Genomic DNA, 18,152 nt, shown 5'->3' on the forward strand with positions numbered 1-18,152 from the left:
TCTTTACAAACTCTCCAATCAGCCCCCAAATACTCCCATCAATCAAGATCAGTGAACAGGACATAATAGAAGCAATCAAAGCCATTCCACCTGAAGCGGCAGCGGGACCGGATGGTGTCCACGCACAACCGCTAAGAAACTGTGGACAGGAGCTAGCAAAACCACTTCGGATACTTTGGGACTTATCAATAAAATCTGGTACAGTACCTACAACGCTGAAGACATCCATCATCAACCACATACATAAGGGAGGCAGTAGAGGCCAAGCAAGTAAATACAGACCAGTAGCCTTAACTTCTCACCTTGTGAAATTATGTAAAAGAATCATAAGGAAGAGGATGGTGGAGTTCCTGGAAACAAAGGAAGCTTTCAACGATGGACAGCACAGCTTCAGGCAGGGTCGATCGTGTCTGTCCCAGTTACTCCAACACCATGAGAGGATCCTTGAAAGCACACAAGACGGCTGCAATGCTGACGTGATCTACCTTGACTTCGCCAAGGCTTTTGACAAGGTAGATCATGGCATACTCCTGCACAAACTCCGAGACCACGGAATAAAGGGCTCACTTGGAAGATGGTTACACAGCTTTCTAACAGGTAGAACACAACAAGTATCTGTCCAAGGCGAACTGTCCGAGCCTAGTAATGTAAAAAGCGGAGTACCACAAGGATCAGTGCTAGGGCCACTCCTCTTCATTATCCATGTACGAGATATTGATAACAAACTGAAATATACCGATGACACCAGGCTGAAACGGCAGATAGCAGGCCAAGAAGATGCAGCAAATATTCAGAAGGGCCTAAAAGAAATATAAATTTGGGCAACATCAAACAACATGGTACTAAATGGTGAGAAATTTGAACTTGTACGCTATGGGAGAAATGAAGATCTCAAAAACTCCACGAGCTACAAGTATAACAACCAACCCATCAAAGAAAAAGAGCATGTCAAAGACCTGGGAGTATACATGAGCGATGATGCAACATTCTCACACCACAACAACAAAAGTAATGGAAGCAGGAAAAAACTTGAGTGGGTGGGTGCTCAGAACTTTCAACTTCAGAGAAGGGCAGTGCCTGAAGACCCAATGGAAGTGTCTGGTAGTCCCAAGGCTTGAGTACTGCTGCCAGCTATGGTCTCCCTACAAAGTACAAGAAATAGCCAACCTAGAATGCTATTTTCAGTCTGTTGTTTTGTTTGTTATTTTTCCTATTCTTTGTCCAGATGAAATACAATTATGATCATGAATGTACACTACGAGTATAACACTTTGATCAGGCCAATGTCACCATGAAATGCCCTCTTTCAGATCTAAAGTAATAATGCTGTGAGAAACTAATGCACAATCACTTAGGCTACATTTTCCCCTTAATCTACTGATGCTGTCATTTTACCTTTTTCAGGAGACAATGTTAGGACAACTAGGACCAATACTGAGTGGAGTTGTGAGAACTTCGATGAGAGCATCTCGCGTGACACGCAGACTCTCTAACTCGACCCAGGCGTCGCAGGTTTCTCTTGAAATTTCACCAAGAGTTTGCCTGTACGACGTTCCTTCGAGAATCATAGTCAAGGGACTCCAACCCAAAGCTTCCGTTACCTTAAAGGCCTCCATCATCGGCACAAAGCAGCGCGAGGTGAGGCTTCAAAGGACTTGTCATCCTCGTTTGTTTTTCAGAAAAAAAGACATATTTCTTGAGGTGACGTATGGGTGGAAAGAGAGTAAAATGATGGGTATACAAATCATACTAAGGGTGTTTGGTTCTATACACAGTTTGTGTCTAATGCCCACTACATCGCCGATGACAAGGGGGAAGTGAATGTTAGTCGAGATGTTTCTGTTGGAGGTTCATACGAGGGCGTACTTCCAATGGGTCTTTTGACCACACTCAAGCCTGCCCCAGGAGTCTTCAAGTATGTCAGGGTACTGAAGAATGACGCCGCACCAGAAACTGTGAGTAGGTGCACAGTACCGTACTGCATTTTCAAAAGTGCATCACATTAATACAACCCCTATTGAAACTTTTTTTTTCTCGTTTGTTGTGAGAGTAGGTGCAGGTGTCGTTGTATCAGGGTCACGTGCCTGTTGAAGCTCACTTCGCGAAGAACGAGTCCTCTCGCCCCGAGGCCATCACCACATGCCACATGGAGAGACACGCAATGGGCCCTGGAGTTCGTCGTATCCCCGTGAGGAAGGGTCGGCTCCGGGGGACACTATTCCTTCCCCCTGGACCTGGGCCTTTTCCCGGAGTTCTTGATACGTTTGGAGGTGTTGGTGGACTTGTCGAGATAAGAGCCGGTAAGTGTCCTGTTATGTTAATTACATTATTTCAGTTCATACTCCATATTCCAATGACTCTTGCCGAGAAAAAATAAATAAGTGCACTGCATTTCTTAGTTGTACCAATTTACAATCCTCTTCATGATCTTGCACACCATCTGCAAATAAGTTTCCAGTGTTCTCTTTTCCATTCATTATGTCATTTATACAGGACTGAAACATAACAGGTTAGCCCAATAATTTCTCTCCAGTCCAACATCATCTCTTACTACTGTTCGCATACATCTATTATATGACTATTTTTTTCCCATTCCATCGACCTCCCTTTACGGCCCCCTACATTTCCCAGCTCCCATATTGGTCTCTTGTACGGCACTTTGTCGAAAATCTTTTACAAATCTAGATATACACAATCCACACAACCTACTCCCTCATGCAGCACAATCCCAACAGTTGTCCCCCGGACTTGTATGTTAGCAAGCCTATGCTTCTACCAACCACGCTATCGAGACTATAAAATTCTTAAACCTCGGGGTTAATCTACACCCACAGGATTTAATTCGACTGCTAACTGCCGTCCTAATCTCAATTTCACGAAGAACCAAGCCGACCTATAGGTAGTGGTGAAGCAGGTACGTATCCTTGATGGACTTCCGTCGTTCTAATACCTGAGTAGAATCGCCAATGACGACGATGTCAATCACATAATTCCGACAGTTGTCCCCGGACTCGAAACCAGAACTTGTATGTCAGCAAGTCTATGCTTCTACCAACCACGCTATCGAGGATATAAAATTTCACAATCTCGGGGTTAATCTAGACCCGCAGGATTTGAGACTACTGCTAACGGTATGTCTGTCATTTCTATTTCATCTGTGTATTCAACTCCTTGTCGTAGTTTCTCCAATTCTTGTTTGTTTTTCAGTTTGTTGTTTACAAATCTGTAAAATAGTTTTGGTTGATCTTTACATTTTTTTATGACATCTTTTTCGTATTTACTCTTCTCTGCACACTTGTACTTATTGATTTCTATAACTAGTATATATTTTCCATTTTTCAGGTCTTTTGTATTTTTACCATTTTATCCAAGCTTTATCTCTTTTGTCTTTTGACTCCCTACATTTTTTGTTGTACCAACACTTTACAGATCATTTTTCTTGTTTTTGTCTTGGAACATACTTTTCCACTCCTTTATAAATTTTTGTCAAAATATTCCATTTCTCTTCTACTGTTGTTTCCTCCTTGTGCATCCTTTCCCAGTCTGCTTTTTGAAAGAATTCTCTTATATAAAAAAAAAATCCATACATCTTCCCTGTCTATATTGTTTTGTATTTTCCTCATTTAGTTCCAGTTCAACCAATATGTGGTCACTTTTACTTATTGGTGTCTTATATTCAATCTTGTTCACTATTTCAGGTTCTGATGTGATTATTAGGTCCAGTCTCGATGGTTCTTCCTCATTTCTATACCTAATATTCTCTTGTATCCATTACGTCATTGTATGTTCTACAATCATATCAAGTAGTACATTTCCCCATAGGTCGTCTCCACCCTTCACTGTCATCTCTTCCCAGCAAATTTCTTTACAATTAAAGTCACCCATTATAACTATTCTCCCTCCATCTTCCATGATCTTATTTAGTGTTATCCTTGTGTCTTCTAACACATTTTTGTGTTCTCTCTCTTCCCACGTAGCCGTTTTAGGAGGCACATAATTTACCACAAACTTCCTGCTCTTCCCATCCCTGTCCTCCACTTCCATTATAATAATCTCTACTCTATTCTTTCCATATGTGACATTCCTCACATTTATATCCTTCTTAGTCAGGAACATAACTCCACCCCCTTGTTTTACCTCTGTTTCTAATCCAATAATTATATGCACCATGTCCTACACTGTTGGGTGGTAGTGGACCTTTCAGTTTTGTCTCTACAATTCCCATTATGTCCGGTTCTTTTTCCTTCAGGTAATCATTCAATTCGTTCAAGCCTGTTATTAAGCCATCTATACTTATGTAAGGCACTTTTAATTTTCTGCTACTTCCATCCTGTTTTCTGTTTCCCTTCCGCTTTTCTCTGCTATGAACCATTTCCTCACTTTCATACCCACTACTCTCCAATAGAATTTCTCTTTGTCTCTGTTCTTTTCTCGTTTTTTTTTCTTAGCTTTTAGTCTTTTTGTTTTCTCTTCCTCTCTTTCCTCTTTATTCATCTCTCTTTTTATCCATACCTGTTTATATAGATCACTTTTTGTTAGTTTCTCTGCTTTTGCTAAAATATTCTCTGCTGTCGTTTGTGACCTGAATTTAACCTTAATTGGTCTGGTCTTATCGGTATTATATTTCCCTATTCTATATATCTCTTCAATTTCTTTCCTTCTTGTTCATCCTCTTGAACTACTTCTAATATCTTGTTTACCTTTTGCTTCTCCTCTTTTACTCTTGTGGTCCTATTTGGATTATGCTTCTCTTCCATCCCTAATATAATTATACATTTCCTTTTATCCTCTAAGTCTCTTACTACATTCTCCTTCTCCCTCATCAATTTAATAATTGTGTCCTTAGTTTGTTCTTTCATCTGTTGTGTTACTATATCTCTAAATTCAATTTTGTTGTTCTATTGGACTTTTCTCCAACCCTGTACCTCTTTTGCCATGGACTCTTTATTCTCTTTATTATTATTCTTTAATTCCTCATTCTCATCTCTTACTTCTTGTAACTGTCTTTTTAATTATTCTATTTTATTTTATTTTATTTAGGTTTTGGTTCTCCTTCTTTAGTTTTTCCAATTTATCAACTCTTTGTGTCATCCGTGTAAGTTGACTGAACCTAACCTCCCATTGTTCGTTGATTTTCTCTAGTTTTTACTCTAGATTTGCTAATCGGGGGAGGTTATCATCGCCTCCCTCATTAAATACATAGAAATAATTATCTCCACTTTCTATTGTCTTGTTCTTATCTATATTTCTAATTTTAAAGCCTTTACTGATATTTTCGACTTCACCTGCGTCGTCTGCAGACCTTTTGTTTTCATTCCTTCTGACGTCCGGGGGAGCCCGTTCATGTCCTTCGTCATTTTCTTCCATTTTCCTCAATAATTCCTCCCCTTCTCCTTTTTCTTCACCTGCCACTACACCACGAGATTTCCCCTTCCCTACTAATATACGAAAATTTCGTTTTTCCGAAGTTCCAATCGCCGCCATCTCTCTGCCGATCGTGTGTGTGTGTGTGTGTGTGTGTGTGTGTGTGTGTGTGTGTGTGTGTGTGTGTGTGTGTGTGTGTGTGTGTGTGTGTGTGTGTGTGTGTGTGTGTGAGACTTACCACGGTCTTGGATCACGTGTTGGATTCATGATCTCCAGCTTCTACCCTCGAAGATGAAAGCCCAGAGTTCATATATAACCGATCTGTGGGTAATGCTATGACCTTACATACACAGAAGCACACAAATCCTTGCCCACAAGAGTTGGAGTACCGCCTCACTATGCAGCGATGCTGACAGTTTCAGCCTTGGAAAGCACTTGAACCCGGATCGCTGAAATAACGATTGAGAACGATACTACTCCACTTTTTTTTTTTGTGAAATAAATTAAACGATGGCTTTCCCATTCATTGTTTTATTCTTTTCTTTCAGCCTTACTGGCCTCTCGCGGCATTGCAGCCCTTTCCCTGGCACTCTTCAACTTCGAGGACTTGCCCACATATCTCGAACGTGTCGAGCTGGAATATTTCGAGGAGGCAGTGGATTACCTTTTGGATCAACCTGGTGTCATTCCTGACAGGTGCGGCTTCGTTTCCATTTGCCAGAGTTCCTACCTCGCCCTCGCGTGTGGAGCTTGGATGGACAGGGTCAAGGCTGTAACTACTATTGGCGGATATACATTCTTTTTTGAATGCCACCTGACCTACAAAGATAGAGAGTATTTTGGAGGGAGTGTTGAAGGGAGTCAGGTCATTTTCAAAGAGGGAGAAGTGGAAGCTTCCATTGGCAAGAATGTCATGGGAGGCAGACTGGACCCCGAGCATCCCCTCACCGTCCCTGTGGAGGAAGCAGACGACGACACTTACTTTCTTGCTTTAGGTGGTGACAGGGATGTCTGGTATCTTCACAGGAGTCTAGAAGTTCTGGAGGGGCGGTTAACTTCCCGTGGGCGATCGGACAAAATAAGAACCATTCTCTACCCTGGTGTAGGCCATTTATTGGATGTTCCATATACACCACTTTGTGGGTTTGTTTGGCAAAAATTTAGTCCCACCATGATAAAGAATATTGGACGAAAAGGGGGTGCTGTGCACCTTGGCAGTGACCAACCACACCTATTTAGTTTGGCCCAAGTCCAGCATTGGTCTGAGATCCAAAATTTCATTATGCACCATGTTCGAGATAAAAGTCTCTGGTACCAAAATCATATTAATGGATGATGGCTCGTGTGCATGTCAAACTTAGGTGGCTGATTTCATACTGACCAGATATGCATGTATATTCCTCAATGCTGACATCTGCGCAGGTTTATTACAAGAACCATTTATCTTTTGATGCTCTATTTAGTCTGTTTAATATGAAACTACAAATATGATCTTGTTTTCCTCTCCTGCATTCAAAACCTTCAACTGAGGATACATATAGCTTGCCCGATATATTCTGCACAGTGCTTCTATATCGGTGCAAGCTGACAGGTCCCCTGCACCATCTTGCAACAAGTAGGTCCATCATTGGGGGTCCACTTATGCCGAGGACTTTTTCATAAAGTCTGGAGTTAGAAGAGTAACTCCATCCTGCCTATCTTGCCAATGCCACGGCCGTCTGGACTGGCTACCAGACATGGGAATGACATACATTGTATTGGCCCAAAAAAACATCTGCCATGATGCTCAAGAAAGAAGGGTTGACCCTGCTAGGGACGATTTTGCAACTCATTCATTACAAATATATTTGTTTGGTAAACATAGAAAATCCACAATTTCTTATTTCCCATAACAAAACAGATAATGAGAACTAACTGAACTCTAGCCCAGAGGCTAATCTACCCTACCCATTACTTCTTCCCTCCACAATATCGGAGCCAATGGCAAGTGAATACCCAACAACTAATATACATACATACATATACCAATGGTCATTTCCCTTTTACATGAGAAGTAGCCAAAAAACAAAGGCATAAAATCAACTCCTACCCATTCCATCCCCACATACTCCACTCACCTCCCTCTTATCTTGGCTTCTGGATGACAGATCATCCCTGTATCTCGCCCAATGCCCTGGGTCAGAAGCATTGTAGCAAGACACAGCACATCCATAACAAGGCTGCTTCATTTAATCGGCCACTCTCCCTCTCCGTCCCTCCATGGAGAAAAAGAGAAGAGGGGAGAAATCCCTTCGGGCTGAGTCAAAATATCATTCACACATACTCCCTCACCCCCCATCCCTCACCCACTGCCTTCCAAGCATCACAGAATCCATACACAACCATTCTTCACTCACCCCTATCCTTTTTCTTCTCTCTTCCTTCCTCAACAGACATCCCCCTCTTTCCCAATGCCCCTTTTACCCCATCCATCTATCTCATCCTTGGTCGCACCCTCATGGTCACTCCTTCCACCTCCGCCTTCCACACCTCTTTTACTAATCTTTCTTCTTTCATTTTTTCCATGTGTCCAAACCATCCCAATACTCTTTCATCAAACCTATCTCCCAACTCCCTTCCCACCCCCGCTCTCCTCCTCACTTCCTCGTTTCTCACTCTATCCAGCCTAGTAACCCCTATCATACTTCTCAGGCACCTCATCTGAAACATATTCAGACTCCTCCTCTCTTATTTTCCATGTTTCTGCCCCATACAGTACTGTCGGCACAATCACTCCTTCATATAATCTCTTCTTAGCATCCATTTCTTTAATCCTCCAAGGCATTTACTTTATATTCTGCCTCCACCTCCACTCCTCCCTTTCCAGCTACATTTGCACCCAAGTATCTAAAGCTATCTACTTCCTCCAGTCTCTCTCCCTTAATACTCACTTGCAATTTGCTGCCATCCTCTCCCTTTGTACATCTCATGATCTTACTTTTACCCACATTTATCTTCAACTTCCTTCTCTCGCACACCTTCCCAAACTCTGTCACTATCTTAATCCCTCCTCTGATCCTGCTACAAGTACAGTGTCGTCAGCAAACAACAATGGGTTTATCTCCCACTTTTCTCCATATTCTTTGAGCATTTCCAATTCCCGGCCCATTACCCTTGAGTTTACCTCTCGCACCAACCCATCCATGTATAGATTGAATAGCCAAGGCGATATAACGCATCCCTGGTGAAGTCTCACCTATACCCCAAACCACTCTCTCCATTTCTAATCCTAACACAGGCCCTACTACTCTCGTAAAAACTCTTGACCGTTCTTAACAGCTATCCTCCTATCCCATATATCTGCAATACCTCCCACAGTCCCTTTCTGTCTACCCTGTCGTAAGCCTTTCCCATATCCATAAAAGCTCAAAAACATTCTTATATTTTCCTAAACTTTCTCACATATCTGCCTTACCCCAAAAAATGTGATTCACACAACCTCTACCTGTCCTAAACCCACACTGTTCCTCACCAATTACTCCCTCTGTTCCTCTCCTAATTCTCTCAATCAAAATCCTCACACAAGTCTTCCCAGTTATACATAACAAACTGATCCCTCTGAAACTACTACACTCACAGTTGTCCCCTTTTTCCTTGTACCGTGGAACTATACAGGCACTCCTCCAGTCCTCCGGCACTCTACCCTCTTTTAGACAAACATTAAACAACCTCACCAGCCAGTCCACCATTAGTATACCTCCCTTTTTTAGACACTTCGCTTGACACCCATCCAACCCAGGTACCTTACATGCTGTCATCATTCTAATAACTGCTTTCACCTCATCTTTCCTTATTTCTCCTCCATTTTCCTCACTCACTACTGTCATTTTCATAGTGCTTCCCACTGCAACTACCTTTCTCTCCCTTTCCTACAAAGGATTACAAAGGCGGAGTATGCCGACAGGAGACCTTTTGGCCCATAACTAGGTCGGATGCGAAAAAAATAGTAATGACATATAAATAAATAAAAGATAAGAATATGAATAACAATAAATAGAATAAAATAAATGCATAGGTATAGTTGAATAATAAAGAAACCGATAAATAGTAACTAATAATAAATTGACATATAACTAATAATAAATGTGAATCAAGCAAATAATAATAAATAAACAGACAAATGATAATAAAACACATAATAGATAATATAAAATAAATGACAGTCATCACGGCATCTTAGGTGTTTATCTAAATGATTCTTAAAGCTTCGAACTGAACTACATTGCACTGCCTCTGCAGGAAGTTTATTCCATTCATTAACTACATGGTTGGCGAAGTTGTTTCTACCCACTTCCAAATTAAATCTATTTCCTGACAATTTGAGACCACTGTTTCTTGTCTGATTCTCATTTAGTGTGAAAATTTCGTCACTTTTGATGTCAATCTCCTTTAGAATCTTAAAGACCTGTATCAAGTCACCTCTGAGTCTACGCTTTTTTGGGGAAAACATATTAATATGATTTTATTCTATTTTCGTATGATTTGCTTTTGGTATTTGGAATCAGTTTTGTGGCTCACCGTTGTACACATTTAGCTCTGCCCATCTCCCTCTTACTGCAGTCTCTTCCATTATCATCTCTCCATCTGTCCCCTTTATTTTTTCTTCTCTACTTGATTCAACTCCTCTTCCTCTCTTATTTTTTTCCAAGTCATCTTTTTATTACTTTCAAACTTTTCTGTCATACTTTTACCACATTTCACATCTGCTCTCCTCTTTGCCTCCTTTATGCTTTCCTTCTCTTCTCGTTTCTTTGTACCGTTCATATGATTCTCTCGTCCTATTTTGTAAGCAATCTGTGAATGCTTGCTTCAACTCATCTTCAACCTTCTTTGCTTCCTCATCCCACCACTCACTAACCTTCCTTCTATTTCCTACCGTTCTCCTTGTTCCACACACCAACTTTGCACACCTTGTGACTCCCTCCTTGAACCATCCCCATCCCTCCTCCACTCCTAGTTCTACTCTATCCTTCACTCCCTCCCACTCCTATCTTAGCTTCTTCTTGTACTCCTTCTCCTTTTCTTTATAATTTAAACAGTTTATTTCAAGCATCAACCTATCTTCTGTCCTTTACCTATTTCTCCATCTACCCTCCACTCTCAACTTACCCTCCACCAAAAAATTACCTTATATTCCCCCACTCTTCTCCCCTTAGAACATGAACATCCAAAACTCTTCCTATTATTCTCCATCAATCCCCTATCTACCACTCTTCTATCCACCACCCTCTCCCATGTGTAATTATGGTTGACTTTCTTCCTAAACACTATTTGCTATCATCAACTCTCTTTCTAGACACATCTCTACCATCAACTCTCCACTGCGATTTTTTTGCTGGAACTCCACACTTCCCAACCACTCCATCTACTGGTTAATTCCCTACCCTAGCATTAAGACCTCCCAATACTACTACATTGACATTTCTCCCTAATCCCTCTATGCACTCATTCAAATCTATCCAAAAAGCCTCCCTTTCCTCTACACTTTTTCATTACCAGGCCCATATGCACTTACAGAAACCCATATTTCCCTTCCCAGGCTCACATTCATTCACATTAACCTTGAAGAAACCTCCTTCCACTCCACCACACGTTTACCTATCTCTTCACTTACTGATATAGCCATCCATTCTCTCCCTCGTCCTCTCTTCACTCCTGACATCCTCCCAAGTACACTCTCAAATTAAACTCGCCCCTCCTTTTCTACGTAGTTTCACTCATTGCCAACACATGCAGCCCTCTTCTCACAAACATACTACCTATCTATTCCCTTTTTATTTCATCTGTACCACATCCTTAGTGTTCTGGTTGGAAAACTCCCAGACCCTCTTATGTTTTTTTTTTTTTTTTTTTTTTTTTTTTATGTCCCCTTTGAGGCTACAGAGAGAAGTATGGCTATTCCTATTCCCATCCCGATATTGTCACCTTTTACGACTCAAGTGAGAAAACTTGGTGGCAGTATTTTTCTACCCCTACACAGTGTTCTAAAAAAAGAAAGAAAGAAAGAAAAAAGAAATGAACATTCAGAGAAGTGGTACAGGACAGTATCAAAAGTAGGGGAACGGCATAACGGAGGGACAGTCGCAGTATAATAAAGTATCATCATTTCCCTATGAACAGATATTTCCTCTATCACAGACAAAATGATGTGTGACTCTGGTCGATAGGGGCACCCATATAGACCAGTTTTTAACCCCACAATAATATGCTGCCAATACCTCAGGCGGGGTATTGGCTAACATAAACATTATTTTAAATATGTCACAGGTACTGAGGGAATTCCAGAAACAAAGTAGTGCCTCCTTGTTTTGACTATGAAATGCAATTATGAAATTTTTTATCGTGAAGAGTGGAAAGTTGTGGCATAAATTTAAAGAATTTCAGGCATTGTGGGAGGTACGAGTATTGTAAATATATGGGATAGGAAGAAAGCTGTTAAGAGCAGTCAAGAGTTTTTATAGAGCCTGTGTTAGAATTTGAAATGTAGAAAGTGAGTGGTTTGAGGTAAAGGTGGGACTTTGCCAGAGATGTGTTATGTCGTCTTGGCTCTTAAGATTTATACATGGATGGGGTGGTGCAAGAGGTAAATACATGAGTAATAGGCTGGGGATTGGAGATGGTTAAAGAAAATAGAGAAAAGTGGGATATACACCAGTTGTTGTTTTCTGACGACACTGAGCTTATGGCAGGATCAGAGGAGGGATTAAGAAAGTTAGTGACAGAGTTTGGGAAGGTGTGCGAAAGAAGGAATTTGAAGATAAATGTGGGTTAAGTAAGGTGATGAGATTTCTAGGGGAGAATATAGTAGTAAATTGGGAGGGAGTATTAAGGGAGGGAGATTGGAGGGAATGGATAGCTTTAGGTACTTGGGTGCGAATGTGGAGTGGAGGTGGAATGTAGACTGAGAGAAGAAAGTAATTGTCTTGGGGGATTAAAAAGTGTAATGAGAAATAGACATTTGGAAATAGATGCTCAAAGGAGATTGTATGAAGGACTGATTGTGCCAACAGCACTGTATGGGGCAGAAACATGGAAAATAAGAGAGGAAGAGGGGAGGAGTCTGAATGTGTTTGAGAGGAGTCGCCTGAGAAGTATGATGGGGGTTACTAGGCTGGATAGAGTGAGAAACGGGGTGAGGAGGAGAGTGAGGGTGGAAAGGGAGTTGGTAGATAGAGTTGATGAAAGAGTATTGGGATGGTTTGGACACATGGAAAGAATGAGTGAAGATATACATACATATACCAAAGGCTTTTTCCCCCTTACACGGGGGTTAGCCAAAAAGAAAGAGGCATAGAAACCACTCCCACCAATTCCATCCCCTACATATTCCACTCCCCTCCACCCTCCTACCTCCCTCTCATCTTGGCACCTCCTGGATGACGGTCATCCCTGCATCCTGTCCACTGCCCTGTAGAATAGCTTAGGTGATAGAGCCCAAGCTTGAACAATATATGAATTCAAATCTGAATATAATTGTAAATAAGATATATAGATTAAGTTGGAGCTACATGAATTTGAGGCTAGGTATGATAAACTGGAGAGTAGGACATGGGACCCAACAAGTGTTGTTCCTTTCCTGTATACAGGCTGAAGTTCCCAAAGTCGGCATTCCTTTACTCGGAAACCCCCCAATACTCGGTATGAACAAAGCAAAGTCTATCACATTCTATCATACGGCAAAAGATCCCATTACTAGGCATTAGTTCGGCAAAACGCCACTACGGGTGGGTGGCACACGCTCCGCCACGCCAGCACACAGTCTTTACCGTCAAGTTTAGTCACTGTTGCCATCGATGCTGCATTGTCTCACGTGTTGTGCTGTTTTCGAACATTATTATGTAATTTTGCTGTTAAATATGCCGCCAAAACGTCCAGGAACACCCCTTAGTAGGCCTGCTAAAAATAATAAAGTACTGAGTATAAGTGAAAAAAATAGACCTTTTGAAAAGGCTAGACTCAGGTACAACGGTACGTTAGTTGTGTGGAAATTTCGATGTCGGTTCTTCCACTTTGTACGACTTGAAGAAACAGATAACACAACTGAGGGAATATTATGCTAAAAGTGGAACATTACAAAATATGGACATACGTAAAACTATGAGGCACGGTAAAAGTGAAGACTTAGAGAAAGCTTTGATTAAGTGGATGCGACAGAATTGCAGTGAAGGAATGAAAATTGCTGGTGAGATGGTGACGATCCAGGTCGAAATTTTCCATGAAAGTCTTAAGATACATTACGAATGCCAATACAGTGATGGGTGGCTGCATAAATAAAAAAATATATAAGTTTTTTTTCACGTAACAGTGTGTGGAAGTGGAAGATGGAGGAATACAATGTAAGCATCTGTTAACTTTTATTTTTATTCTTTTTTTCCGGTATGCGCACAATATATCAACTTTCCAAAAACTGGAAAATTCCCGAACTCGGCACGGCACAGGTCCCAACGATACCGACTTAGGGAACTTCACACTGTACAACAGTTAGGTAAACATACACATACAGGTAACTCTAGTTATGTGAGGGTTATGTTCCTATACAGGCAACATATCTTAAAAATACATATTTCAATTTTTTCCCCAATGGTTATTGGGGAATTACATTCATTGGGCTCCAGAAAAGTCCACCTATTTTGGGGATATGCTACTCTCTGATGATTATTCATACATGGGTGGGTAGGTTGTATACATTATACCAACATAATGTTTTATTTACACAATATAAACATCTACTGTTACACTAAATATACTATGTACAGATGAAGCACAATCACTCCCAGCCTTCATTGAGCATGTTGTGCTTAGACTGCCGCTTTCTGTACTGGAGCCTGATTCAGGGTACAGTGGTACAGATCTTGTTAGCATTATTCCTAATGATAGTGTGTTTTTAGGAAAATGCATGGCATTAATAATGCAGGCCATATTTTCTCCAATACTTCCACCATCTGTTGGCTGATAAAGGTTTTCTTGTTTTCCTGGTTACGCTGGCAGCAGAAGAGGTTGCTGGTCACTTGGATGCTTGTAACAATGACAATGGTAAGAATGAAAAAAGGACATTTGCTGCTAGGAAGGCTCTGCACAAAGCATGAATGGCATACTTTTCCTGTGTTTGGTAAGAAACATGGGTTAGATTGGTGTCATGTGGGGTGTCTGACAGAGGGAGTGTTAGCTCTGTTGCTACCAATACTTTAAGTTCCCTTCTGTAATATTGTAAGTCTTCATTCATTTTCAACTTTCTTCACTGTCAATTTATCGTTGTAGTCACTCATCTGTAGGCCCCATGCCTCTTTCGTAGTATATGCTTTTAGTCAAGTTCCATTACTCAGTAACGAAGGGGAATTAGATTGAACTTAAACTTTTCTTCATTTTCTTCACGAATTCTTGTACAATATCTAGTCTTAGGTACACCAGAGGATTCCCACCTGGGATCCTCTTACACCCACCAAGCCAAGTCTGCTTCGACGTCACTATTTAATTCATTCAATGAATTTGAACGTTACAAATAAGTGCCACCCTTTCAGGTCGTGACTTTACCTCCGTGCACCAACAATTTCTCTCCTCCTCCACCCTTTTCTCCAATCAGAAAGGCTATTATACTGTTTCAAGCAATACTGCTTACGCAAGCAATCTTGTCACGAAGCGAAGTGGCTTAGCATTAACATTTCGCAACATCAGCCCCTCTGTCGATACTCTAGCTTGTTTTTACAAACATTGGACGGTGAGCGATAATATACAATTTTACAACTCCTTAGCGGCCATTGTTTCAAAACATCCAGGTCGTAAAATGAATTTCTCGCCACCTAACCCTCTATCTACCAACTTGCCTACCTCGATCTACCAGCCTCTTACAGGGAGATACTACTACTTCCCACATTTACTGAATGCATAACAGTCAGAGAAGACAACACTCAGCACATACGACGATTCATGATGCTAATGGACAACAGTATACCCTTCCCCAGGAAAACAGAAGAAACTTGAAAAAAACCCACTAACAAACATTACAGCTACATAACTAGAATAGTCATAGTCCCAATACAAAGAAAGCAACCTGCAACATAACAAATAATTTACATATCAACCACCACAGCCCCCTGGAACTACATCCCTTAACTCCAACTTCTCGACTTACAAATTACATACTGGTAGGTGATCTGAATCCACACCACCCAGTTTGACAAAACACACAAAAAGTAGACCAAAGACGAAACAAAACAATAGATCAACTCTCCAATATCAACATGTAAAAATCCAGCAACAAACTTGCCAATCAAGCTTTGCAATATGATAAACAAGGAACATCCTTTAACTTACCAGTGTGCTCACCCTCCCTTCAAAATCATCATGGGAAAGCACATATGACTTCCCTTCACACCATTTACCAATAAAGAACACTACAGAATGAGAAGGAAAATAAAACCTATAGAAAAGAGAACATTCATAAACTACAAAAAAGCAAATTGAAAAGAATACAGAAGAAATAGAAAGATAAATTGGAGGCCTTTGTCATAGATTAATTATGCAACAGTAATATTTTATAAGGCTAGCATGAAATAAGAGGCCATAGAAAAAGAAACTAAACAAAGATATCACAAAACTAATATTCAAGAAGTAAGAAAACTGGGATAAAAATACAAATGCAATATATAAGAAAACAATAGAAATATGGGGGATTATGAAAACAAAAGCTCAAAAATTAACTTATCCCAAGTTAACAAAACAGTTGAAGCAATCCAAGAGAAAATAACTTTACCAAAGCAACCAATCTGTTGCCCCTGGTCTCTTGCAAAAGACCTGCAGCCTTCAGGTAACTAACAACAACTTCTAGGCGGGACCATAAGTTAGGGAGGATATTATTGTGTTGTTGAGTAAGGATAATGTGGAGCATCGTAATATGAACTGTTCTGTATCCTCGGTGGTTGCATCTGGGGTGGTTTGAATCTATGGTCAAGCCTATCCTTTGCTTGTACTGTTTTAATGCTGGATGGTGTCCAGATCTTAGGCGTGCTAGTGTGGTTCTTGTCAGGTATGGGAGTTTTCTTTTTCTGTGGGGATTATGTCTGGGCTTCGTGTTGAAGTGTTAAGTTTAGTGGTCTGTCTTGAAGGGCTTGTTCAGTAATTTAAGAATATGTGTTTTTGTGCATATATTTTCTGTGGTTTGGGTGATAGGTTGTTTGAGCAAGTGTAGTTCTTTGTTGTATTTGTTGATGGTGCTTCAGAAATGTTTCTTTAATTTTTTGTGATCCTTTTCATTTTGGTTTCTGTATACAGGTGTCCAATAGAGGTGGTTTGGTGTATACAGTTATTAATCTCAGTACTCCATTCTGTAAAGTATGTAGATTGTTTTATGTTTGTCACAGTTATTAATCTTACATAAGAACATAAGAATGGAGGAGACTGCATGAGACCATAAGGCCTACACTAGGCAGCTCCGTATCCATCACCACCTGTCATCCCCATCCATAAAGTTGTCTAACCGTTTCTTAAAACAACTGATAGTTTCAGCGCTTACTACGTGATTACTAAGTTTATTCCATTCGTCGACCACCCTATTAGTAAACCAATTCTTGCCTATTTCCTTTTTAAATCTAAATTTGTCCAGTTTATACCCATTATTGCGAGTCCTGCTCTGTAGTTTTAATATGATGGCCTTGTTTGTATCACCCTTGTTAAAGCCTTTGATCCACTTGAACACCTCTATTAGATCACCCTAAGCCTCTCTTCGTAAGGCAAAATTCTGAGTCCATGTATCATTTTGGTCATTCTTCTCTGTACTGATTCTAGTGAATTGATGTCCATTCTATAGGACGAGACCAAAACTGTACCGCATAGTCAAGGATGGGTCTAGCTATCGCTAGATAGAGTTTAATAATTACCTCTGCACTTCTATTCGTTACCGTCCTAGCAATGAAACCTAATGCTCTGTTAGCTTTATTCCTGGCGCTAATGCACTGTTTCCTGGTTTTAAGGTCCGGACTCACTAGAACTCCCAAGTCTCTCTCGCACTCAGCGTGTTATATAACCTGTATCTATTTTCGAGGTTGTGTAGCCCTACGTTTAACACGCTACACTTAGAGATATTGAAGTTCATTTGCCATTTCACCGACCATGTGAACAATTTGTTAAGATCATCCTGCAGAATCTCTGCGTCGTCTCCCGACCCAATAAGGCGTCCTATTTTAGTGTCGTCCGCAAACTTACTAACATCACTATTTATCCCGTCGACTAAGTCGTTTATGTATATGATGAACAGCAAGGGACCCAAAATCGAGCCCTGGGGAACCCCAATAGTAACATAGCCCTACCTAGATTTTACTCCATTTATAGTGACCCGCTGTTTTCTGTTACTAATCCAAGCTCTAATCCATTCTAACACTTTTCCTCCTATGCCATGGGCTTTGATTTTATTTAGTAGTCTCTGGTGTGGTATCTTATCGAACGCTTTGCTAAAGTCAAGGTAAATAATATCGTAATTATCATTGTTATCTGACGCCTTATATACTTTAGTGTAAAAGGATAGAAGATTAGTCACACATGACTTACCCTTGGAGAAACCATGCTGTGAATCACGAATTAAATTATGTCTCTCGATGTGATATCCGAGTCTATTTACCATTACTGATTCAAGCATTTTTCCTGTTACCGATGTCAAACTGATTGGCCTGTAGTTGCATATAGACGATCTATCTCCCTTCTTAAAAACAGGAACAACGTTTGCTGGCCTCCAAGCAGTAGGCACAAAACCAGTGTTT

At 40.6% G+C, this 18,152-nt stretch overlaps 1 protein-coding gene across 1 annotated transcript in view; it reads left to right on the forward strand.

The window, feature by feature from the left end:
* Positions 1-6,852, forward strand: part of LOC143022540 (acyl-coenzyme A thioesterase 1-like) — a 15,231-nt gene extending 8,379 nt beyond the window's left edge. The window contains exons 2-5 of the mRNA XM_076180804.1: positions 1,405-1,638; positions 1,776-1,955; positions 2,054-2,300; positions 5,913-6,852. Of these exons, the coding sequence (XP_076036919.1) occupies positions 1,411-1,638; positions 1,776-1,955; positions 2,054-2,300; positions 5,913-6,700 (1,443 nt within the window). The 5' untranslated portion in view covers positions 1,405-1,410 and the 3' untranslated portion in view covers positions 6,701-6,852. The remainder of the gene's footprint in view (positions 1-1,404; positions 1,639-1,775; positions 1,956-2,053; positions 2,301-5,912) is intronic.
* Positions 6,853-18,152: the final 11,300 nt, after the last annotated feature.

The sequence above is a fragment of the Oratosquilla oratoria genome, unplaced genomic scaffold (genome assembly GCF_046742065.1).
Source record: "Oratosquilla oratoria isolate Oo_2021 unplaced genomic scaffold, ASM4674206v1 SCAFFOLD115, whole genome shotgun sequence".
NCBI lineage: Eukaryota > Metazoa > Arthropoda > Malacostraca > Stomatopoda > Squillidae > Oratosquilla > Oratosquilla oratoria.